Below are 27,317 nucleotides of genomic sequence, written 5' to 3'. Positions count from 1 at the left end.
GCGCGTCAAGAATGACAATGGTGACATTGAATGAATTATTCCTTTATCTGATACCAACTTCTCTACAAACAACAGAATACTGCAGTTAAACCTAAAGAAAATGTTACTCAAAGGGTACCTTTACGTACCTTTCGCTAAAGCAACAGTCGATTCATTTGGATCAATAGTGTATAATATGCCCTCATAACGAATTCCTGCCTTCGATATGAGGCTTATTTTACTGCCAAGATATGGAATCCCCCCACTCATGACGCCTTATGACATAAGCGTCCACAATAATGGAGGATGGCGGCCGATTTTCAACTTTGTGTCTATCGTCCGTAGTCTCTATCAGTCAAAATGGCGATCTATTATGATTGGACGGTAGATGGCGCTAAACTTCAAAAATACTTCCCATAATTCTTGCGACAGAGCATGCGTACTTCAGTTTAAGTTGTGCTGTGGAGTGAAATGGCGACCACGAACACTCTCGACGATATTTTGTCAACAGAAATCGACGAGAATGCTGTTAATGCCTTAGTTGGTTCTCTGGAGTCACAGCTAGCCTCCACAACACACAAGGACACTGCACATTCTATTTCTGATGCTTCTATGAACAATAACCACATAGGCAATGCGAGTGCTCCGGTAGCATGCACTTCAACTGTGTATTTACATAGCATCCCAACATCAGCTCCGAAAAATATGACAATTCAAAATAATGTAGCATTGAATAATGCAAATATATCTCATCTAAAGGCATCTCAGTCTGAGTCTCAGTTACTAGGTTTAAATTCTATTGTGTCAAATGTGAATTCCAATGAAGGAGGAGATCTGTCAGTTAATGTCAATAGTATCAGAAGAAACTCGCCAGTGCCTGTGAATCATGTAAGAATTGTTTCTCAATCACAGACCATCACAAACTCTCGTAACTCGCCATCTCCATCTGTACCAGGACAGCTTAACAATGTCAGTGTGGCAAGTGTTCGTTCATCAACACCAAATCAAGTTGTAATAAACAATGGACAAAGTGTACCAAATGTGAACAGTAATGTGAATTCTGCAAATAGTGCTCATTTTAATACAGCTGATCATAAACCTGTTATACGGTCTAGACATAACAGTCCGTTAAACCAAATTTCTAGTCAGGATGTGAAACCTAGACCTTCTCAAATAGTGAATATTAAACATGAACCTTTGGGATCACCTCAGACGGGGGTGTTAAATGTGAAACAGGAGACAGGATCTCCAAGCTCAGGATTCGGTGTTAAACAGGAGCACCAATTAGCAATACAACCTGTGCCTGGTGCACCACACAATGTGCCTCAACCAAATGTTCAGTTAGTGCAGGGAAAAGGACAAGTTGTTACAGGAAATGCAAGTGTGATCACAGTTAGGACACCTGGGCAAACTCATCCATCTCAAGTTGTTATGCAACCTCAAATAATTACAACTCAATCCTCTAGTGCACAGATGCATGTAGTGTCTGTGAGTGGATGCACTGTTGCCACTCGTCCAACAGGAACAGTTCAAATGACTCAAGGCAAAAATATGAATCCCAGAATGGCAACTGCATCTTTTAGACCTCAACAAATTAATATTGCACCGAGACCAGGAACAACGGTGTGCTTTTTTTTCTTTGAATGTTATATATTAGTGGCTTTATCTAGACTTTTAAGCTCTGAGTCTCATAAAGTATTTTATTTATGATGAGTGAAACATGCTAGCAAGCTTTTTGATCGAGAAGTTACAAAAATGTTTAAGAGTAATTTTCTAGAATCAGGAATGATTAAAAATTCGTGAACAATAATATGTATAGTGTATTTCTGTAAGTTTTTGTCAAAAGAGGAAAGGTACCTTTTACTGGTAGTAAAAAGAACCTTGATAAATTCCTTGAAATTCATTAAAAACTTTTACAAAAGTCAGTAAAAAACGATATATTTGACTTGAGATTAACCAATAGGCCAAAATGAAATATATGTGTGTTTCCTATTTCGCTCCCCCTAAAATAGGTAGGGCAGATAGCTAGGTAAAACATTTGATTAAAACAATGTTTTATTTGAAATCTTAGTTTTTGATACACTTTAAATACGTAAATGTCTATTATGTACATGATATACATTACAATTACTTTTTAAACATTTTGAAGATCAATAGTAGTCGAAATGTAAATCAGAAAAACTTGAACACAAAAAGAACAAAATTCCAGTTTGAAAATTGCAGATTCTGTCAATATAATCTTTAGGGTTGGCAGCAAAAAAGTAGGTAGGGTTGGGAAATCAAAAACATGCATATATTTTATTTTGGCCTAATTCATATTAATTTTCCAGTAATATCAATATCCTAGATAGGTTATATATTATATCAACAAAACGTGATATAATGAGATTTCATGTTTTTTAATTACTTTGTGACTGGTAGATTTTGGAAATTTTCAGTTGCTATATAAATATTGAAATTTTAGTAATTCAATATGTTTGGTTTGTATGATAACTTTTAATCTTAGATTAATATATTTTTATGTTATGATTTAAGTGTGTCTGTGTGGCTTCTCACACTTCCAACTCCATCGACCATTTTAAATTGAACTAACCACAAACTATTCTTTAGAAATACATTGTCATAATATAATAATAATGTCCTTTATTTAAACAGGATAGCACGATTAGTTTAAAACTAGTTTGCATTGTGGTCCTGAAAACATATACACAGACAGCAGTATTATACAGATACAATATAAAATAGTATACATGGTATATGAAGGTATGTTGTATACATACATGTATGCTATTTACATATTTAAAACTGAAAATAAAACAAAATAAATAAATAAACAAATAAAAATAAAACTGAAAATAATCAAAAACAAATCTATATGGTTTTAATTTCCCGAATGAACAAAATTTCTAAGATAAGCTGATTTAAAAGTTTCCAATGTTGGGCAATAGTTTAAAAATTCTGGCATATTATTCCATAACTGCGAACTGTAAATTGTTAAAGATCTTCTAAAATATTGTGTCTTTGCTCTCTGGATATATAATGAATTACTTTGACTTAATCTGGTAGATCTACTGCTAATTTCATGAACATACTGAAAAACATCTAAGTAATCGGGGGTTAGACTATGTAAAACTTTGAAGACAAGAATGATAGTTCTATATACAAAATAGTCTGACAGAGGCATCCATCTAAGTTGCTGCATCATTTTTGTTGTAGGTGTATAAAATTTTTTAATGTTGAATGTTCTATGAAACTACGGATCTATATGTTGAATTTTATATATATATATCAGACCTGTGCTTTCGTAAAGCGGTAATTACGTGATGGACAACCTAAAAGGTTTCAATATTCCAAAACAGCTACATGATTTATTTTCACTATCAAGCAAGTTTTTGTCACATGATTTGCAATATTGTACAGATATATAGACTAGTGTGCAGTTAAATAATGGGTTTGGCACTCTGTGCTTAGTATAGGTCTACAATATATATACACAAAGCTTTTGGATTCGAATAGTTTTGAAATTATTAACTAGATGCTGTCATAGACAATAATACCCACACATAGCTGTTTACCTCCTTAGTACCTGAGTAACTAACCATTCCACAATAGTTTTTCTAAAATTATTATAACAAATATATATAAATGTATCAAATTGGACATAAAATGCTCAGGTGACCATGTGGCCTATGGGCCTCTTATGTAAGTATTTCATATAATGAATTCATTGTCAGTCTGTATTTCTGAAATGAACGAATTTGATGAAGAATAAATTCAGTTTAAGGTCAAACATGACATTTTTGCCAATTTTTTTTTAAAAAACTAGTTTTTTCATCTTCTCAATATGATGAATCCTTGTATGATTTCCGAAAAAGGTTTAATTTTATATTGTAGTAATATTATTTTATATTGTCCTGGTTAGCTTAGTGTGTAGATCACCTATTAAACTAGTAATGCAAGGGTCCTGGGTTTGATATCCAATTGATGCAGAGTTTTTATTCTCCTTCTTTGCTACAATAACTTAGTAATGTTCACAACGTCCTGTAATACACAAGCATTGACCTTACATTTTTACTTGCCACAACTGAGAACTATCGTATCAAAATATATATGCTATGTCTATTAATAGTACCCCAATTTTTGGGTAGAAACAAGAAAGGATGCAAGTGAACTGTACTTATTTGCCATGGAAAATTAAGAATTTGTGTATTTCAAAATATTATTTAGTTACTATATAAAATGTAAGAGGAGTTCTGGGAGTGTGTTTTTTTTTAAAGACAAACATCATTTTCGGTCCCAGTGGGCCTCTTGGATGAAAATTCAGAGTCTTTATGACTCGTCCTCAGGCCACCACCAATCATATTCCAAAAGATTATTTGGCTACTGCATAAAATGTCGGACCACTATTTTTTTGTAGAAAAACATTTTTTGACACCCAGTTGGTCCCTAGCATGAAAATAAAACTTCTGAATCCTTATTACACATCTACATAGGACACCACCAATCATATTCCAAAATATGAATTGGCTACTGCATAAAGAAATAAGGTGTTTGAGGAAGAAGATAGTGTGAAAGACGGATGGACGGACGGGGGGTAACAACAATCTACCCAAACTTTCTATAGAAAGTGCAGGTTCAAGTAGAAAAACATCAGATTCAGGTGCTACTGAAATCAGAACAAAGAGAAATTTTTGAAATTTCCATACTAGTAATATAGACCTTTTCTACTCACGTTGAGAGGGAATCCAAACTTTGTAAAGCATTTGTTTTCTTAGCCGCTGTTGTCTTGAAGTTATATATGTGTAACATAAGTGAATAATTGTGCTTTTTAAATACTTATAATTTTGTTATGAAAAGGAGTTTTTTGTCCATAAAAGTGCTTGTGTATATTTACAAATTTATGTCAATGATTTTAATATTTAGGAGTAATTTAAGCACTGAAAAGGAATACTCACTACACAGTGCTATCTTTAGTTGAGTCGGACTCTGCCAGTAGCCAACAATGTATCATAGGACTGTGTGTATATAAATACATATATATATATGTATAATATGTGTGATATTGCGTAAGCTGTGATGAATAAGTGAAATGGGACTCTTTCATTTGAGTTCTTCATACACTGTGATTAGATTTTGGGAGACATGGAAGAGTTTGTTATACTCTTGTTTTAATGACGTTTTACTTTACATTGTAGCAAAACACAATTGCACTGCCCCCTGGTGTTCAGATACCTCCTGGAGCTCAGCTGGTCAGAAATGAGCAAGGACAGTTAGTTTTTGTCATTCAGCAACCCCCAGCTACCAGTTCAGCAACTGGCCACCGTATGTTTGTACGAGTAAGTGTAATAAATACTTAGAAATCATTGTATGGGGAAACCATGCTGGAATTCCTTTTCCTTGGATCTAAAACCACAATAAAATGTACAATTTATAACTATTCATATGGACTAGAAAAAATAAACAGATCACCAACACATCATGAGATTGCATGAGTAAATTTATTTGATTGACCAGTTTCGACCGTTGGGCAGTTGTCATTAACTGCTAGAAATGGTATAACGTTAAATTGAACAACAATGTCAGGTACAATGTGACATGCACTTAAAACTAAGGTGTGGATCTCGGACGCAACATGAACTATTGTTATAATAATTGGATTTATTTCTGAAACAAAATAAATTTTATTCTTTTTACTGAAGTAGAAAATGTGGTTGACTTTGCTACAAACAAACAAAAAAAATGCAGAAGGGTTTGTACATATCAATTGTGGATTTGCTTAACGAGGTTGATTTATACATGACATGACTAGTTTACCCTGTCTCTGAAGTTTTGTGTAAGAAAATGTAGTACAGAAATGTGATGTTCATATTATGTGATTAATTGAATAGTGCATGAATTGTAACAGTTCTGTTTCTTATTTCTGTTGGAAGATCATTTAGGCAGATTGTTCCAGTGGATTTGTTTTGTTGTTGATTGTGTAGGTGCATATGAAAATGGCTTTTTGGCTGGTATGGTAAATTGTGATTGGCTTTCAAAGAAAGTTTCCCATTTTGGAGGTTTTTTCCCCTACAATTTCCATGGGGCTGAAACAAGTGTAGAGTTTAGAATTTACAAGATTTTTAATTATCGTGTCCCCTTGTTCTTTTTATAAAATAAAGATTTTATATAATCATCACAGTTGAATTTTAACATATTTTTGCTATAGCCTTCAAGTTCTGCAAGCCCGGTTCGCCCTCAGCAGATTGTGACAATACAGCCCCCCAACTCGGCCATCACACCGCAGGGGATTCCACGACAGGTTCATCTTAGTACTGTTGTCACCACTGCTACCCCTGTACCTAGTCTGGTCCGCACATCAGCCCCAGGCCCAGCCATTCACACAACGCCATCAGGTAAAAGTACCACTACTGCAAAATTTCATAAAGTATTTTATTTGTTGAAGAAGTTTTAACGAGGATCCAATTTTAGTAGTTTCGGCGAGTTTGCTGAGATAACTAAAATTGGATAATATTAGGCCAAAATAAGATATATATGTGTGTTTTCAATTTCACTCCCGAAAAAATTAGGTAGGGTAGGTAGACAAAACATTTTATTTTATTGATTCATTTTTATTTGAAATCTTAGTTTCTTTCAAATGTTTTTGCCTCTGATATCCTTACAAATTGTAATGATAGCCATTTCCTGATGAATTCACTGCAGTTGTGAACAATGCATTTATGAATTATGATAAATACATTACACTCAAGGGTCAAAAGTTTCTCCACAAAATGGCCGACATTATGTTCATCACTCAGTGATGTAAAATTTAATCTCTGATCTTCTTCTAATTTTAGCAATCCCGTAACTTTAGGTTTTTTATAGGTTTCCAGAAGTTATACTAAAATTAGAGTTATTGCTCTTTTATTTACTCAACGTCTGCTGCTTTCAAAATGGCTCGAAGAAGAGAATTGTGTGGTAACTTGAAAAATGCTATTGTTAAATTAGATGAAGGAGGACATATCGTTTGGAAAATATTTACTATGTTAGGAATTAATCCTGCAGCAGATCAAAAGTTTTTAAAACTATTTCGACCCAGGAATTCTGTAGAAAATAAGTGAACGACCTAGAAACTGATGCAGCTTGTGAAGACATAACGTAGAAAGAATTTGAAAGAAATAGCTAACGTTTTAAATGAAAAATCGCCTGTGAAAATTAAGTGAATCAACTTTTAGAAGAAGAATGATGTTCTATGGATTTAAAAGAAGGGTTGTAAAGAAAAAAAACTGTCTTAAGTAATATCAATAGATTCAAAAGGAGGGCATGGTGTCGTACAAAACTGCATTATACCATTAACAATTATTGGGAAAAATAATTTTCTCATACGAAACACAAGTACTTAATTTCATGTTTGGAAATGCATAATGGTATGAACTGCTTAAGCACTTCATGAAGCATGCCATTGTGAAGCATTGCCGTTCATACCGTCATGTATTTTCAAAAATGAAATTTATTTCTTAAATGTTGCTTATCGAAGGTTGATTGAATATGTCTGTTGTGTATTTCAGTAATATATCTGTCTATACGAAAGTCACCAGACCGTGGTTTTTTGTTTTTTTTTTGCGGTAAAATTTGGGCCGGTAGAAAAAATCTGGATACAGGACCGATTGTCCAATGAAAAAAATACCACCAGTTGCCATTTTTTCCTTCTCACTGCTTTTAAAAACAAGTTTTGAAATTAAAAGAATTTGAAACCTCATAAATTTGCATGAATTAGAACATTTTCCCTTATGATAATAAGATATATATATGCTTTGCTAATCTGTCGTTATTTACTACAGGGCTCGAAATTAATATATGCCCGTCAGTCTGTGACTGGTTAAAAGTCTGGCGGACTGACTGACATTTGTTTTAGTCAGTCTGATGGGACTGGTTAATTTTCTAAAGCATCATTTTGGAAAATATACTTATGAAATTTCTTCGATCTGTAGATATCAGATGAATCTGATTCGTAAATATAAATCCCACATTTATGTGTTACAATATTGTCTGAGGCATATTGAATTAAATTTCATTTTAATAATATTAACGAAATATGTTAAATTATTTCTGGAAAACTCTGGACTGGTAAATTTTTCTGCGGACTGGTTGAAATTATACCCCATCAGTCCGACTGGACTGGTGACATAAAAAGTTAGCTTCAAGCCCTGTACTATATTGATTTCACCCCAGCACTGATAGAAATGTTACATGTCATGTAAAGGTAAACTGCAGTGATCCGGTGGACCATATTCTTTTGGTATTTGAGTAGTGAAAATGCTAAATTCCAACACAGTAGTGATTTAAATCTCTGTTGGATAAAAATCCACATGTTCACTTGGACGCCATATTTGTTGTTTTTTGGTGTGTGTGAAATCTAAACTGAACCGAAATCTGGAATTTGTAATTGAATCGAATGGTACTGAAATTTTCATTACACCAAAGCCCTAAATTATTTCCTTTCCATGCAATAAATCACATTAAGCCCCCCCAAAAATTGGTGTGTTTTCGATTACGTCTTGAAAAAAAAAATAAGGGTCGGCAGTGATTTTTTTGGGGCCAAAATGCCACCGATATTCGGCTGTTTCCCCTCGCTAAAACTAGCTATTTTTCCCCAATTATATACATATGTTTTTCCCAATTTCAAATCTAGGGAAATTAGGCCATTTTATAAAAAAGGTTACCGTATATTGCTGACAAAGAGTAAATACGTTTTTTTCTTCAATTTTATTCTCCAAACCACTGCACATGCAAAGTGTTTTGTAAAGAATATGTAAAACAATAGAGGCATCCATATAAGCAGATATGCAGCAAAGTATATAGTTTCCAGATACACATTAAGCCATGATATTGTTGACAATTTAGTTTGACTGCCATTATATGTAGGGTCAGGCTAATAACAGGAAGTGGCCAACAGTATAGGGTTTTTAACTAAAATCCGAAAAATACAAGCAGGAGAGACATTCTGGAAACTTGATTATTAATATGATATTTACAAGATTATGGGTACAAATGCTGGTGAATTAATAATTTATTATTTGCTTTATGAAATTAGACAATAAGTAAATAATATCTATATACAAGGTGTGACTTCCAATACATATTTAATGTTAAATCATGATTTATTTTATGATTTTAAATCAAATCTGAAATAAACCTCAAACAAAAAAATTGTTATTTGATTATTTTATGCATCTTTACCATTTTAATTTACTATGAATGATTTTTCCCAATTTGAGGAAAATGTCGCTAATTTTTCCCAATTCAAAAGGAGGGGTGGAATTTTGAAAAACAAAAAAAAATCACTAAATTCGGTAAATATTTGCCTAGTATCACCGGGGAGGAAAACTATACACGATACATTTGTGAGTACTGACATGTAGCATCAAGTGTTCAATATTGGAAAAAATACTAAAATAAACCGAAAAATGATATTTTGACAACTGATTTTACCCCATTTAATATTGATTGCATGTATATCTGTGTAGATCATTTACTTGCAGTAAGCATGCATGATGCCATTTTGAAAAATTCCAATAATTTGAATATCGAGCCCGAACTTGTTAGATTTTTTTTTTTTTATTTGAGAGACTGGAATTTATCCGGAAAATTCGAGTTGGGAGAAAAATTTAGGGTCGGTCAGGTAATCGGAAACACACCCTTTTTTTGTTCGGCCTTATACACTTCATAAATATTTCAATTTTCTTTTTTAATTTGTTACAGTTGATTGATATTCCATAAATCTAATTCTATTGGGAAAAGCTTGGTCTGGTAAAAAAAAAAATAGCTTGGTCTGGTAAAATTTGTATTTTCACCAGACTGTTTGTCTTGTAAAAATGATTGACTTTCGCTAAGACTGATATATACATGCTGTATGTATATGTCTAACATCAGTAAAATAATATAACATATAATGAGGCACTAAACTTTGATTTTATTAATTATTATAGATTTCTACTTATAGGTCATGTAGGTTTCTTCACTGAGTTTGTAATCATTCAATACATGACATGCATTGTTGAACCAATTTCTTCATTTTAGGTGCACCTCAACAACCTCCTGACAATGTCAAAAAATGCAAGAACTTCCTTTCTACTCTTATAAAACTGGCTCAAAGTCAACCACCACAAACAGTCAAGAATGTTCGAGAGTTGATACAGGGACTTATTGTGAGTAATACTTAGGATAAAAGTAGACAACTCTTGTATGTTTTAAAAAGAGTGGATATAACTTTCTTCTTCTTTTTTTTTCGTAGGATGGAAAAGTGGAGCCTCAGACATTCACAGAGAAATTACAAGTAGAACTTCGTTCATCACCTCAACCATATTTAGTGCCATTCCTTAAGGTAGAACATTCATTTGCACATCTTTATGGAAGTAAAGATCAAACATTGTCAAAATCATAACCATCATTACTAATGTCTTGTAGAAAAGTCTGCCAGCCTTGCGCCAAGCATTAATAGCCAATACCATGACAATAGATGGAGTTAAGGCACCTCCTATGGAGGTCCTCCATCCTGTGGTATCCATGGCAACTCTAGTCCACCCTCCAGTTCCTCATCATCCGTCCACTCAACATGCAGCTGTGCGAGGCCAACATATTGTGAGTTTATACAAATGCTATTTATTTGAGCTGTGTTAGTTGAAATGATGCATGAAGACAACATATTATCAAACCTGAATTTGGGGGAAATACCACATTATATTCACTCCACATACAGGAAATTAGGATCAAATGGATATGGATAAACTCAGTTGTCAATTCTGCACACTATGTCATGGATAGTTGCAACTTGGGAATTGTTTGCCCTTCAAAAAATTGTAATTTACCTAGTTTTGTAGGATGACCTTTTTTGTGAATTTTAATACAGGTATCATCATTGTGACTTCATGAAACTTCTTACCTAGCTGCAATCTGTAGAACTGTAGCTCTCTATTACCAGAGAGACTATATCACATATATACATTGTACGTTACCATGCAAATATATCATGTTGCATTGAATTCAAATTATTCACACTTATTTATCCCCATGGCCAAGATAGGCCCATAATTATATTTCACATATGAAAATGCAATTTGATACATAGGAAAATGCAATTGCTCAATTGAGCAATATGGCCCATGGTCCTCCTGGTATGTTGTGTAATACTATTAATGAATCTCTATTGAAGTCAATTTTCTTGTAATATAAAGTCAATGTAGGCTGGAAGCAATCTTTTCACATTTTACCCAACAATGATTATGGGTTAACTTATCTCAGGGTTAACAAAGTGCATTTTGAAAATATGCATTTTAACATCATTAGTTGCTGTTATATGATGCAGCTTAATAGCAAACCAGTATATTTGATATGAATTGTTTTGAAGCCGATAAGTCAAATCAATAAGCTTACAATGATATTACAATGATACAGTGTGCGAAAGTAACTTTGAAGTCCTATAGACTTTCTGTCCGTAGTCATTTCATTTCCTATAGACCACAACGAATTCCTGTAGACCGAAATTTAACATGCAGTATTCATTGTAATCACAGGGGCTCGTCACGAAATTTTTCTCTTATTAAAATTTGACATCGTCTATTCTATAAAATTTACAAATAAATGTAAATATAGAATAGAGAGGGTCAACCTGTGTTGTTATTAAAAAATAAATAGCCTAATAGACACAAATTCGATTTGGTAATTCGTTCATAGTTTAATTATATTCTTTTTCAATATTTCATGCATAAGCTTTTCAAATAGAATTTCGTTTTCTTTTTCATTTTGTTCTGACCAGCTCAGTTTCACTGTCTGATTCTTCACCTAAGTCATTTCTACTACGTTTCATTTTCTCATAATTTTCTGCGACTTTAGCCTTGCTGGAACTTATTGTACTGACTGCTTTCAGTTTAATTCCAGGGCGTGCACTGATTGCTTCTCATATATATTTAATAAGCGGTGGAGAACTAGTTTTTTACTCAGAATTCCTATCTAGACAAGTCGGTCTATAGCTATTTCGATCGTTATAGACCGTCTCAATTTTCTATAGACATTGTCCATCAGTCCATGGTTAATTTCGCACACTGATGATATTATATACTGTAATACATTCTATGGTAATGTTTTATATTCTTTGATACAACTCTACATTTGTTTTCCAATTAGATTGGAATTCCCAAAACTGTGACAGCAATCTCGGGGAAAACACAACACCTACCAGGTGTGGCAGGCATATCTGCTTCGTCTCAGTCACGAAGCAACACCCCACATAAAGAGAAAACCAAGTACGACTCTCTCAAGTAAGTATTCCACTGTGCCAAGGGTAGAAAACAGCACTATCTTGCTACTCTGAAGTCCTGTATTAATTACTCACAGATTATAAGCCAATACCCACAAAATCCACAAAAAATATGACCCGACAAAATATAAGGATTCTGTAGTATATACAGTGAGTCTTGGTAGAATGCATATTACTGATATGGCTACCATTTTAATTTTAGATCTATGCATGAGGTGGCATGGTATAAAATCGTAGCAATGTATCATGGGCATCACCATTTTGTATTTTAGCTCTCTTGGACTGAAAGTTCAAGTGAGCTTTTCTGATCACCTTTTGTCTGTCTGTCTGTCCATAAACATTTCACCTTTTCATCTCCTCCTCCAGAACCTTTGGTCCACTCCAATTTCAATCGAACTTGGTACAAATCATCCTTGGTTGAAGGGAATTCAAGTTTGTTCAATTGCCCATGTTCATGTCCATGCCCCATTCAAAGGGGAGATAATTACGAAATAGCAAAAGAAAAAATCTTTTAAAAATCACAACCGCTCAACAACGTCAGGGCCAAGGTGACTCAGGTGAGTGATGTGGCCCGTGGACCTGTTGTTTTGTAGAAGCAAAAAAATGAAAGCCCATTAGTGGTATTTTGAGTGTAATAAATTGGGGGCAGCAGCCCCCAATAGTTACTGAAATGAAAGGAAAATATGCCTTAGTCATCAAATAAATCCATGCTAGCATTCATTTGGTCAGCATTGTTGTTAGTAGCCAGTGGCCAATGGTTGTTTTCTTTAAAGTATTTTTTCCTGATACAGTATTCAATTAAGTAAACTGTCGTAATGCTGTTTTTGTGTCCAGGTTTTTGGTAGAGATTTTTTAACTGCATTCCATGTACACTCAGTTATAAGGTTTGTACATGCTCCAGTCTCTATATTTTTAAGTGCAATGGAATGGTCAGGTTTACAGTTAGATGTGTTAGCCTTCTGATTTAAAATTGGCATAGACTTTCCAACAGTCAGACAAGATAACAGTTCCAAACTCCACTAATTTCTTGATATTAAAGAAGAATTAAAGTGTTTGCCGATCCTATCCTCTACACATCAAGGAAACACTTTTTGGACTCCCTTTCAATCTCAGCAAACACCGTCCACTCTCTTTCCACATTGATATTTTCTCTTGCCAAACTAACTCGAGACTATCTCCACATGTTTTCCCAATCCACCGATCTTCTCACTGTCTTGTTTTAAATGCAAAGACAAACCTCTCTTGCAAAGTTTTTCCAGTTCACAATAATGTAGTGTCTTCCAATCCTTTGAAGTAAAGTCCCTGGATAGCTCGTAAACCCAGTAGTAAGTTAGCTTCACGGCCTGCTTGAGTAGCAAATAGATACCCGAAAACCAAAAGATCCTTCTCTTGCAGAATATTTTTTGTTACAATGCTGATTACTGCACATCTAAACAATACTGTCCTTACTTTTAGATTTGTCTTCCACTTATTTAACATTTCCATCATTACAAGAGTCACATTTACTGCTAAAATTTCCCAGAAATACCAAATTTTGCCATAAATCTCCATTCACAGCAAATTTCATACAGATCATCATAAACAAAGGGCATGATACTGCTATCAGCTGCTTCACTGTTTGTGCTTCACAATGTCATGACTTTGGAGTGGCTGATAGGATGAAAGAGAAAGGTGTTTTGAAAATGCTTTGAGTTTCTTTTTTTGCATTTTATTGCCAATTTAACAATATTGCTGATGCATGACTTTGATATAGGAAGAGCATGTGTTATTTCCATGTTTTTTGTACATATTGGTAAAGTGCAGTTGTCCCATGAGTCATTTTGCTCTGTTGTGCTAGTTTAAGCATACTATCGACTAGGACCCATAATTGTGCAATATGTACATACTAAAGGATGCATTCACTTCTAGAAAAAATTGTTATAGATCATCATTTGTGTGTAGCAACTCATTTTAGTGTTTTGGCCCGTAGGCCGCTTGTTTCGATAGGAATGGTATACCAAAATCATGTATAAGTTTTTATACATATGTAAAAAATTTCAGTGAAAATTTGAAATGTTGAAATATTATTTTTCATACCATCTTCTGCATTACAGGGATGATGATGATATAAATGATGTAGCTACCATGGGTGGTGTCAATCTGTCTGAAGAGAGTAAGAATATCTTGGCCAGTAATGCAGACTTCATTGGAACACAAATTCGTTCTTGTAAGGATGAGGCTTTCTTGCATCATGGCCCGCTACTCAGCAGAATCACAGCAATAGGTATTGATCATTTTGTCTCACTTTAAACACATGTAATGTCAAAACTATAGACTCATAGGTTTCCTGTCCATCTGTTGATCAGTCAAACTTCTTTTGCATACTTTTTAGCTCACCATATCCTGGTTGAAAGCTCAAGTGGTTAAATGTTAAAAAATCAACACTTGTCCACAAGACCGTTGAAATCAATATAGAAATGTCAGAAGAGTCTTGGGCTGAAATTTCCTGTGTACAGTATTTTGATGACATTCTACATCCAGTGTCAATGACACTTGCAGGACCAGTCACAGTAGCTTAGTGGCTAGCATTCACTTCACGACTAGAAGGTTGTGGGTTCAAGCCTCGCTCATACCTTGACTACATCAAACCTAAGACGTAAAAAATGGGTAGTGAATGCTCCTTTACCAAACACTTGTTATTTAGAAGTAAGAGCTGTAGATAATTCTGATCCTTAAAATCCAAATTCCGTGGCAGGCATTAGCAAGATAAAGAACTCTCATTGCCCTGAGCACAATGCATAGGTCAGAATTTGTGGCACTTTATGTACAGCTCGTGACATCTTAATAAGAGTGAAAAATTCTTGAATGGGTATTGCATCTCAAGCAACAATCCAATTCCTGTTTATTTTCAGAAGTAATTGGAAAAGATGGAGAATTTCCAAAACTTATTATCCACAAGATTTATATAACATTTCAATGACATTTGTATGAATTAAATATACACAAAGAAAAAGGCTGTGTGTTGGGAGGGGATTTCTTACTTTGTTTTGTTCAACATAGACTGTTTGGATGGAATGCAAGGGTATGATTTGCCAAATTTATAGTCAAGCTTCTTCAAGTAGCATAAAGTCTATTTTTTCATTCCATGACTAGGGGGCCAGAGCAGAGCCATAATATAGCAATTAAGAAATTAAGAAATTTCATCTTCTCTGGTTCACTGACTTTCCTGCAGCGAAACAAAACCTTATGAATGTTTGCAACGTCTCCATGACGTTCTTTAACAGCACAGTTTTCAATAAAAAAAAAATCAGTGTCACCCTCCTCATATTTAAGTAACTGTTGTGATATCACAGTGAATTGTGTGAGTTTCTACAAATAGAGATTTTGTTCAATAGGATTATGGACAAATTTTGAATCCAAACATGAAAAATTTATGTGCTTTGTGAACCAAATCCTTTTCACCTATAATCCAAGCAGTTTCATTTTGATACACAAGGATCTAACAACAGTGCATTGAGAGCCACATTCTGCTCACCTGAAGAACTGTTAACACATTATTTTATGCAAGTAATAATTGATTGTGGTAATTTGCAAGAACCCTCATCACAAAATCAAAATTCTTGCATTTATTTATCTGTGATTTGTTTAAGTGATGTGTGTCAAGAGAGAGATCTTGTGATCTTGCATTCTTGCAAATTAACATTGATCAGTAACTTCACCAAATTAAGTACTTAAGAGTATAAGGACCCAACAGTATTGAATAATCATTTGTTTTGAGCCAATTAGAGCATGACTTACTTTGTCAATTAAATTGCATGTAGTGCGACTTTTCAACTTTCTGTCCATAGTGTTTCCCCCCCATTTGTTTATGATTATTCATAAGCTTTACTGATATCAGACAAAGAGACTGCTTTTATAATTTTATGGATTTTCCTTACAGTTTATAAAGAAATTGGTATTCATATTATATTGATTAAAGAACTGAAACATTGCTTTGGAAACAAGAAATTGAGTATGTGTTTTGTGGTGTCTTCTACAGCCAAAAAGCAGGGGTTAGATGACATCTCATCAGATGTTGCTAATCTGGTTTCACATGCGACACAAGAACGTCTTAGAGATCTCCTGGAGAAACTCGACACCATTGCTGAACATAGAATAGAAATATACAAGGTAAGCAACAGAGAATTAGTGAAATCTATTTGCTCGACTTTATTGATAAGGACATGGATCCACTTTAATTTGATTGATCTTAGCCTTACAAAGTTTGATCCTTGCCTTTACAAATATAGTTAACATAAAATCATGCCTTAAAGATGTGGCTATTGATTCACTACAAGGTTAGGTCCTTTCCTTACAATTAAGGCCATTGATTCACTAAAATGTTAGATCCTTATCTTACAAACAAGGCCAGTGGTACTTAAAGTTAGATACTTCTATAACAAATAAGGGTATTGATTCATTTTATTAAAATGAAATCTGCTTTTCAAATATTCATTTCAAGTTAGATCCTTGCCTTACAAATAAGTTTATTGATTCATTTTAAGTTAGATCCCTGCCTTACAAATAAGGTTATTAAGTTAGATCCATGCTTTACAAATAAGGTTATTGATTCATTTTAAGTTAGATCCATGCCTTACAAATAAGGTTATTAAGTTAGATCCTTGCCTTACAAATAAGATCATTGATTCATTTCAAGTTAGATCCATGCCTTACAAATAAGGTTATTATTAAGTTAGATCCCTGCCTTACAAATAAGGTTATTAAGTTAGATCCATGCCTTACAAATAAGGTTATTGATTCATTTTAAGTTAGATCCATGCCTTACAAATAAGGTTATTGATTCATTTTAAGTTAGATCCCAGCCGTACAAATAAGTTTATTGATTCATTTTAAGTTAGATCCTTGCCTTACAAATAAGATCATTGATTCATTTTAATGTTTGTGAATTCCCTTACAAATAAAGTAACTGTTAGATAATAAAGGTCAAGTTAGATCTGTTTAGTACATCAAGTAAAATTATTGATTTACTTTCAAGTGAAATTTTTGCTTTACAATAAAGGTCATTGATAAACTTTTTAGATAAATCTTTGTTGTATGAATAACATTATGGATTCAACAAGATTTCTATAGTCTAATCACATGTCATACACATTGGAATTAGTAACGATTACATTTTAATTGTTTTTCAGATGAATGAAAAGTTTGAGGCTTCTAATGATGCCAAATCTCAGCTGAAGTTTCTGGAAGAGCTTGATAAACTAGAGAAGAAACGTCATGATGACCAGGAGTGGGAAAAAATCATGAAGGTGGCAAAGGTAAACTTAGTTTTGAACATTAATGTAGGTTGATTTCAGGATCATTTCAGTGTTTATGTTACACATCAATACCTATCATCAATAGATTAAGAAAATACTGCACAGATACAAGTATATGTTAGCCTTGAGACTTTCCCTAAACAACATATTTGATTCAATTATTCAGAGTCGGTCAAAAAATGAAGATCCTGAGCAGCAGAAGATTAAACAGAAAGCCAAAGAGGTATGAGATACCCTTGTTTGTCCTCTTTATAAAATGTAGCTATTTCAGGTCACCGAATAACTCAGGTTGTCTATTGTGATCTGTATTTGTCCATTTAAAAAATAAATTTTATATATGAAAATACATGAGGAGAGGAACTACGACATTCTTTATGAAGCATGTTAGTTATTTGTTGTTTGATACTCAGGAAAGATAATCATAAAGGTCTATAGACATTTTGTTTAGCTCCCCCCTAGTTAAAAGCTCAAATGAGTTTTTCTGATTCAAAATTTTTCCCATTCGTCTGTTTACAATGAATATTATGATTTACCCAGAACCACTTTTCCAGTTTTTGAGTTGACACACATATTGAGCTTCTTTTTGGCATGGGACGCATCTTTTTGGATTGTCCTCTTCACAGCCTCTTTCATATGCAATTGCATATAGTTTGCCAGTACCTAATGGCTGTATTTGTGCAGTTGTTTTAAGTAACTGTCATGCACATTGAAATAAAAATATTTTGAATATAACATACTCTTTGTTCGCTAGAAAACATAATGTTGTAGAATCGGTGGCATGTCAGCAAAAGCTTCAAACAGTTGGAAGACGAAAAAAAAAAACAACAAGATTTAAAAGCAGACTCTACCTGCTTTTCATTCAAGTTTTAGATGTTTTGATTAAATTTTGTGTGATATCTTCAATTCAAAGCTTCACAATAGCCATGAAAGTCTGATTATTGTCAAAAATTTCCAAATATGATATCAGACACACATGTTTACGTATTCATGCATGCACAGAGGATTTTGGGAATGGAGACTTTGTATTGTGTATAGTGATAGAGACGTTATATTGCATTTTACTAAATATTTCCATCTTATGTAGTGTAGTGGTTGTATTAGATTTCATTTCAATTATGGCCCTTTGGGTACAGGAGGGGAACACAGTAAGGATGAGGGTGTAATAAACAGATAGAGGAAAGGAAAAATATGTATGTAAAAAAAATATTTTTAATCAAATAAAATCAGATATAATAGATTTAAGCTTGTTTAAACTATGCCCCTACTAAAGAAGTCCAAGAATTTCCTTATATAGGGTTTCAGTGCTTCAGAGTCACTTTTCTATATGAGCAGTATGACTCAGGTGAGTGCTGTGGCCCTTGAGTTCTTGCATAAATGATTTAGAAATTACATATAGGTAATTTTCTTGATGTCTGATTTTCCTAATTATTTAGATTATCTTCCTTATCTCAAAGGATTAGTCTTTGTCTTTGTACCAAAAAATGCCATGACAGTGTCTGAAATTGCTTCCCATTTGGTTACAGTTACAACAGGCTGAGATTGAGAGGATGAGGCAGGAAGAAGCCAATCAGACAGCCCTGGCAGCTATTGGACCGAGGAAGAAGAGGAAAACAGACTTTGGAGAAATTAGTGCAGTAAGTCTTCAAAGATTTCTCAGGCTGGGATGTTTCTGCAACCACATTACACATTTTACATGTATTCTGTAGATTAGGTTAAAACCCCTACATGGTTGTCATTTTGTGAACTCATGAATAATAAAATTCTGGTTCAAATCTTACTAAAGAAAAATACATTTATTTCTAGACAGTCACTTGGTTTATCTAGAAATTGCCAGAAATTCATAGCTTGCTTACCCAAGCCAATGATAAAAATTGTAATTGTGGGAATGTTTTTGAATAAATCCCTCATAGATCTGAAACATCCATGACAGCTTGGGTAGGTTAGTTAATCGATTTACATGGTATTGTCTAGTAGAAATGAAAATCAATAGCCTTACTTATTTTACTTGCATGTAAATGTATGTATTAAATGTATTATATATATATATATATATATATATCATACTGAATTTAAAGACCAATACATCTGGGAAATGTTATATTGAAATTCCTTTTTTATGCCCCCGTTATCAGAAATTCTGGGGCATATAGTTTTTGGTCTGTCTGCAAAAACTTTAACCTTGACCATAACTTTTGAACACTCAGTGCTAGGACTCTCATATTTCACTTGTGTATTTTTTGTGACAAGACCTTTCTTTTGGTACCAAAATTTTTGACCTCATGACCATCACATTGGAGTTTGATGTACTTTGAAAATCCTTAACCTTTGAACGCATAGTGCTAGAGCTTTCATATTTGACTTGTATATTCTTTGTGAAAAGACCTTTCTTTTGGTACCAGAATGATTACTTTGCTACCATATGGGGACACCAGTGTTTTATACATGTCTAATCTATCATATGAATAGAAGTAAAGAGGTGATTGGAATCTCGGTCACAACATCATTTAAAGCTGAAGTGTAGAATTATTACACAATTATATATTAGAATCTCTGAAAAGAACCTTTGAATTATTGGTTCTATATAATTTTAATTTACAATGAATGTTATATGACTGAAGTGATCAATAAACATCTTTATTTTAAACTGTCAAATTCATAGTCTGCCGTACCAAATTGTAAATAATTATATAGTGTGTGTTCACTAGAATAAAATTTTGCAAATTACCACTCCTGGCAATGTAAAAATAAAGTTTCCTGGAATTTTCCTGATTAACAACATAAGGTGAATTGTATATTATTTCTATTTTTCCATCCAAATATTTTCTTTTTTAAACTATGGTATGAATACTATAGATTTCTTACATGTCTTATGTGAGTACTAATATCACGGAATGACTTGTAGACATCAAATCGTGAAAACATGCATTCATGAGTGATTGATGAGGTTTTACATTTCAGCAATATAAAATTAAAAGCGAGTGATTTTATTTTGCGAGTGATGCTCCTCGCTAAATTCTGTGATAATGAATTGCTCGCTTATATTCAGGTATCTACAGTATACACCTGTAAAAGGAAACAGCATGCTGAGGAGATCTATGTTATTATGTTCATTGTTTATTTACAGACTAGTACTGGAGGACTGAGTACCAGTAATGGAGGCAGTTCTTCATCTTCCAAAAATGTAAGATGTATACTGAGCATATTGTGCAGTGTCACCCCTTTAGTTACTTCCACACTGCAGCAGAGGGTCAACAACTCTGTATATTCTCATAGCCACACTGGTGCATGCAGTGATGTACAATGAAGTTTAATTCGGAGTTATCACCCTTAAACTTCCATTCAGCACTCATCCTCTACCTCATTAATATTGAACACTCTCTTATCTGTCTGATAATGTTACTCTCATCCACTGATTGATAATTAGGTTAATCTACAGTAATACTCGCTATATTCCAGATTACAACACTCAAGGAGTGCCCTCAGCTTAGTGGTTAACCGAATTTTCCACAATTCTTGTGGGAATGCCTTAAATGCAATAAATCTTTTAAAGTAACTGGAGTTTTAATAGCAAAAGAAATCACACAATGGTAATCACGCATGTTGAGAATTATTATTTCTTCGATTATGAAATATGAAAAATGAAGTAAAATTTTATAGAGTGCAATTTTTAGATAAATATTTAATTGTTTATCACTGGTTTCAGTACAAGATATTCATCTCTATTGATGTCACTAGATTTGTCAAAGCGTGATCATTCGAGCATCTCTAATCCCCTAACAGACCAGGAAATTTACACACTGACTGCCCGGGCTAGTCTAGGTGTGAATGACTGATTATCTTGAGAATCACTATTGAATAATTAGGAGTTTATTATGTTTTTGTCAAAATTTTTAGGATGTAATACCAAGTTGTGGCATCTTCGGACAATGTAATAACCAGTTCTATTTTATATAGCTTTGTTAAAAAATGGTTTTGTGCTTTATAATTCCAACATAATAAATGAGGAACGTAAAAACGAGGTTCCTCTGTAGTTTATAACTTTGACATTTATGAAGACCATGCACTATTAAGTTCAATTAATTCATGCCAAATATTATGACCTGTAAAAAAATTTTGTTATTTCATTTTTGAAAATTCATGAAGGTATGATCTGCAACACTTCATGCTGGCATACTTTTGATGAAGTGCTAACCTGCTTAATTAAGTATGCTGGTGTGAAATGTCACAGGTCATACCATTGTATATATTATTTCTTGTCTTTACATTCTACTTTCATTTTTACCAGAATATAGACATACTATAATTATCAAGTAGTTCTGTAGTAATTTGAACAATATTTTATTCACAAATATGGGAATGGGATCTGTGTTCATTAATCAGGGGTGTGATTTGCTCAATTTTCGAAAAAATGAAACACTCTGGATTTGATCTAAAGTGGCAGAAAATGATATTTTTCCAGGTAGGGTGAGGTGTTTTCCTCCCTTTTTGACCAGTTTTCCTCTGATTTCTGAGGAATTTATGTGAAAAGGGCTCTCATTACAATTTTTAAAGATATTAAAGGCAAAAACATCAGGGCTGAAATGATATGCTCCCTTCTTGATACGATACATACTGCAATACCTATGCCACAATTCAATATTTTCAATACGATACAATTTACAGAAGCAACCAATAATAACATTGACGAAAAATTTAATTACGAAGATTCAGAATCATAATTTTAAAAGCAAAATGTTTCCAATCTGTCAAACGGTGAGATACCTGATGGCTCTGTAGTTTAAAAAGTTCATTATTATTTTTGTCAGCCTCAAGGCGAACAACAGTCTGAACGTTATTCAATGCTATTTTATCCCTCTTGCAGGTAGAAATAATAAGTACAGGCCAAGCCTGATGTATTTACTGAACCCATTTGTAATAAATGTCTGGAATCGAACATTGAATCAAGTGTTTATATTGAACAGTATCGATATTTCGGTGAATCGTTTCAGCCCTATTGGAAATGTAAATATTACATCATATATTGTAAGAAACATGTATGTAGACATGCATTTCATTATAACTCTTAAATAGCACCTTTAATGTTTGTACTGTACAACTATGCAACATATTTTCTTCGATAGTGTTTTTAAAAACTGAAATGTTTTAAATGTGATTTGTTTTCCCTCACAGACAAGCACACGGCAGCGAATCAAAAGAGTGACATTGCGAGACGTTTTATTCTTGATGGAGCAAGAGCGCTCTTTGGGAAAATCAACTCTTTTATACAAAACATTCCTCAAATGATGAGTATCCAGAGTTAGGAAGGTCCAAGACATAACAGAAGGCTATAAGGCATTCAATTTAGAAGTGTGGGATGTTTTCTGTGAACGCAGGGCACATATTTTTCCAAGTTTTCTAAGCTTTGATGGACAGAATGGACTGCACTTCATTGTGTAGACAAACTGTAACAGGAAACTAGGTGATACAGTCCTATCCAAAGAGGACAGTCTTTAGAGGGATGTCCAGGTCACAGGATCCATGGAGTAAGCAAACCAAAAAGTGCTGAGTTTTTTCAGCTGTAAAACTACAAAAACACGATCTTCTGTGAGGGAATCGTTTACAGTTCTAAAATGCGAGAAAGACTTGTGTGAAACAATGGGTGATAGACAATTCGGGTATTAGAGAAAGACTTGTGTGAAACAATGGGTGATAGACAATTCGGGTATTAGTTTATTTCATCTGCTGAGTCTCCTTCACATATCCAAGCTCTCCGTTCTTAAAATCAGCATGCTAATACTCATATACTGTAAGTTTGTGAAGTGCTGTGTGAGGGTAAATGGTTTTCTGCTACATGTATAAAGCCTTTAGAAAAAAAAATATTGTTGGGCATTTTCTGTAAGGACTATTCAAGGAAAAATTCATTGGAGGGGTGGCATGCCCAAATCTCATGGTGTGAATGGGAGCAGTTTTTGTTTTATTCCCGAGGGGTATCAATTTGAAATATTTTACCCCTACAAGTGAAGGGAGGGATAGTTAACCCTGTCTCTCTAACTAGCTGTCTGTTTTGCATCTGTGTATAGGCCATAGCTTTGTTACAAAGAGACATTAAGTGTACATATTTTGCATAAAGATTGCTTAAAATCTGAGGGGATGTCATAACCTTTTTAAGAGCAGTCTTTTCCTTCTACAAGTTATTTCTGAATTTAAACTAGAACTTATATTAAACATAAAAACAATTTCACAATGTTTACAAAATTTGGCAGCTAAAGGGTATTAGGGGCAATTGTACAAAGTCAAAATTTAAAAAATGCTATGTATTTCCAAATATATAACAGAAAAACTCTGTGCTTGATCATAATGAGCAAAAATACCATGAATTTCATAGCTCTTGGAGTCAGGGATTCAAGTGCTAAGATGGTGCTTTGTAGCTCATTTAGTGAAAGTGCATTGTTTCTTATAAGTAACTCTTATTTGACTCGTGCATATTAAACAACCAAACTGAATCATAATACTATTGAACATGTACTGAACTGAAACTTATGATCCCTTCAACTATCGACAGCTGTTCTGGTCTCATGATTAGGGTCTATGGCTCTTAAACTGAAATTGCATTACATTTTTATATGTCCGTCTATAGATGAGACGTTTCATGGTACAGCAATGTCTGTATGTCCGTCCATCCTTTTGGGGTTTTCTTTTTCAATTTTTATTTCTTTGTCACATATCAAGCTGAAACTTGCTACTGTATATCGCTTCTTTGTGGGTCATTCTAGATCATGTTGGAATTTTGATCGATTTCAACTTCTTATGGAGGAGTTTTGCCCCTTTATTTGAAAATTAATTTTATTTGGAGAGTGCATAATTTATCTGGCTAACTCTTCAAGTGATGACCTTCTTATTTTAAAGTGTTTGTATGGGTATTGAAGATGTGCATGTGGCAAGCATTTTGATTTTCTTCAATATTTGAGAAAATTACACATTGTTGAACTTGGTCAGTTTTGAGGAAATATTACTTAGAGAGTACATGATTTGTCCATGTAACAAGTGAGGATCTTTTTTTCTTTTTTTTTTTGCAGAGTTTTTAAATGGGTATTGAAGATGTGCATGTGGCAAGGATTTTGATTTTTTTTCCATTTTGTTGAACTTAGTCAGTTTGAGGAAATATTATATTGGAGATACATTTGCCAAAGAGTTTGTCCCGACTCTAAACTTAACGGTATGAAAAAAACTAGAAAATTTTCTCAGTTTAACTTTGTAATGAACTGTTATTAGAAGTTCATGCATGTCGCAAAGGTTGCATATGATAATACATTGTGTTGTGACCCAGAAGTTAAGAACCAAGGTAATTTGACCATCATCACAGACATTGGTATATTTATTACAGGCTTGAACTTTGTAATAGAAAGACACTAGAAGCTCATATTTGGCACAGAAGTTGCTAAGGGCTAGTATGTGATGACCCTAATTCAACTGGTCAAGAACTATGTCCCCCTTCCACCCAAATACAAATATTTGTCCAGGTTATAGCTTTGTAATGGAGAAACATCAGAAGAATTACATTTAAATGTCCCATTTGACCATAAGATGAGTTAGGAAATTCAGATCAGAGTTCTTGCACCATCAACATGCAATACTTTTAATTTAAGCTTATGGGTATATTGTAGGTGGGGTGTGTGTGTGTGTGTGTGTGTGACAAAGTAAAAGCATGCAACCTCTCCAAAAGAAGTTTGACTGAAATCGCCCTTAAGTAAACACAAGTTATTGTATACATGTATATATATGTATATATATACACACTCATAAAAGGATGAGAAGCAAGTTCTAAAAACTTGTGGGTTCTTAAGAGAGAGGTGTATATACCCTTAACAGATTAATTATTGTGTTCAGCAGGAAGGTTTTGTACAGAGGACAAAAATTCATTCCTCTTTTATGACCACACTAGATTTAAAATAAGCAAATAATGTAAATTTATGAAAACTAAACCATTTTTGAAGGTAAAACAATATCAGATCATGTCTTGTATCAATACATATCCATACATATTAAACTATTTCACATTTATGTGCTAAGATATGATACTGGTAGGTTAGGTAAACAGACAGTCAAGTGAAGTCCTTTACAGTGATGGGCGTTGACAGAGTTGGCAGGGTTTTGACTTCATAAATGAAAAATTCTGACTTCCAAGTATGTTCCGGTATGTACTTCATACCAAATGAAAAAGGAATGGGGAATCTGTTTTTCATGTTATAAGTAACTTTTTAAAAAATAATTTACAGAAAAATGGGAGAACTATATCGGATACTTTGTACTCTGTGATGCAACATGTGATAATAATCGAACAAATTGTGATGAATGACATTTCCTGAGTAAGATGATCATTCATTCAATGGTACTTACACTGATTGAAGAAAAGAACTTACAAATACCACCCTAGTACATGATTTTAAAGTTTGTAGTGTATACAAAACCATGGTCATTTGCTATTTCTTCAAACAAAAAGTCTTTGTTAAGGACACTTTATACAAGCAAAGAAATGGAAGCATGGGTTGATTTATATTTTTTGCTTAGTTTGGTTGTAATAAGTACGAATATGAAATATTAAGGGACTTATAAATTTTCTATGATGTTCAAAAGTCGCATTATATTACCATGCTCTATTTAACTCTATACAAAATCCCCCACTGTTTTGGACATAATTGAGAAATCATGCAAATAAATTACATTCCATAAGGTAAACTGTTTTCATTTTCACCATCTTTGGAAAAAGTCTGTTTGTACCAAGTGTCGTTTAGCTAGGTAAATGAAATAGAATAGCATGACTTGATACTTTAGTTTTAATCGGGCAGCATCAGTTTGAAACCTTTACACTTGATAGAAAAATATTTTCTGCAATAAACCGACTAATTTTGAAAATCTTGGAGGTAAATTATCATGTTACAAATTTGGTAATTTTCATCCATAAGCTGTGATCATTTGTGTATGTCTGTAACAAGTCTTATTTGTTATAAATACAAAAACTCAAAAAAATAATAATTTTCATTTATAAACTGAATGACAAAAATTAGCAGGAACTTTCCTGCATATCTATTACAGATTTAATCACTTTGCTCATTGAGTTGACAAACACAGAGAAATAAAATTGGTCTCAGACTGACTTAGTTTTCAGATTGACAAAGTGTGTTGTGGGAAACATTTGGCAACAAAGACTGCTTGAAGAGACATTTGAGAGATAGCAGTGCTTTGCTAATTTGAATTGCTGCAGAGTTCTGAAGTCTGCATTTTAATTTTATACTGTCAAGGGGTGTTATAAACTGTTGTATTACATTTATCAGTTAATACAAGAATTGTGTATGTCACAGTAAATGTGTGTGGGAGTTTACTATATATCTCAATGTGTGTAATCACAGTTGTGAGTGTACTATGTTTCACCATAGTAAATATCAATTGTAATGATAATTTATTGATAATGGTGTGTACAAAAACTTAATGTTGTGCATCCTGTGTTTTGTACAGATACTTTTATATTTTATACAGTGTTACATATTTTGAAAGCTAATTTTATTTGTAAATATCACTCATATGACTGTCATGTGACATGTTGACTACACCCTCTAAACATCTTGAACAGTAGGTTTTATTTATGAAGTATTGAATTTGTATCCAATGATATGAGAGTTGTCATTTGTTTTACAATATATACTAGAAAATTATGTGAAAATTTAGTTTTCCAGTTGATTGGATATCTGAGGAACTAATAAAATTTAAATGCTATA

The 27,317-nt window shown here is 33.4% G+C and overlaps 2 protein-coding genes across 7 annotated transcripts in view; one reads left to right on the top strand and one right to left on the bottom strand.

Moving 5' to 3' along the window:
- Positions 1-269, bottom strand: part of LOC125650589 (protein LSM14 homolog B-B-like) — a 30,410-nt gene extending 30,141 nt beyond the window's left edge. For all 6 annotated transcript variants that reach the window (XM_048879003.2, XM_048879022.2, XM_048879011.2 and 3 more), the window contains exon 1: positions 129-269. In XM_048879003.2, coding sequence (XP_048734960.1) covers positions 129-249 — 121 coding nt within the window. In that variant the 5' untranslated portion in view covers positions 250-269. The remainder of the gene's footprint in view (positions 1-128) is intronic.
- LOC125650680 (transcription initiation factor TFIID subunit 4-like) lies at positions 268-27,317 on the top strand. The gene is made up of 14 exons (XM_048879159.2): positions 268-1,602; positions 5,175-5,315; positions 6,185-6,371; positions 10,036-10,163; positions 10,250-10,339; positions 10,423-10,596; positions 12,139-12,272; positions 14,365-14,534; positions 16,290-16,420; positions 17,440-17,565; positions 17,732-17,788; positions 19,089-19,199; positions 20,690-20,746; positions 22,735-27,317. Exons 1-14 carry the CDS (start codon positions 451-453, stop codon positions 22,846-22,848), a joined length of 2,772 nt encoding a protein of 923 aa, XP_048735116.1. The 5' UTR covers positions 268-450; the 3' UTR covers positions 22,849-27,317.

Source organism: Ostrea edulis, chromosome 1, assembly GCF_947568905.1.
Source record: "Ostrea edulis chromosome 1, xbOstEdul1.1, whole genome shotgun sequence".
NCBI classification, from domain to species: Eukaryota; Metazoa; Mollusca; class Bivalvia; order Ostreida; family Ostreidae; genus Ostrea; species Ostrea edulis.
The sequence above is the reverse complement of the archived record's forward strand: the minus strand, read 5'-3'. Positions and strand labels throughout refer to the sequence as shown.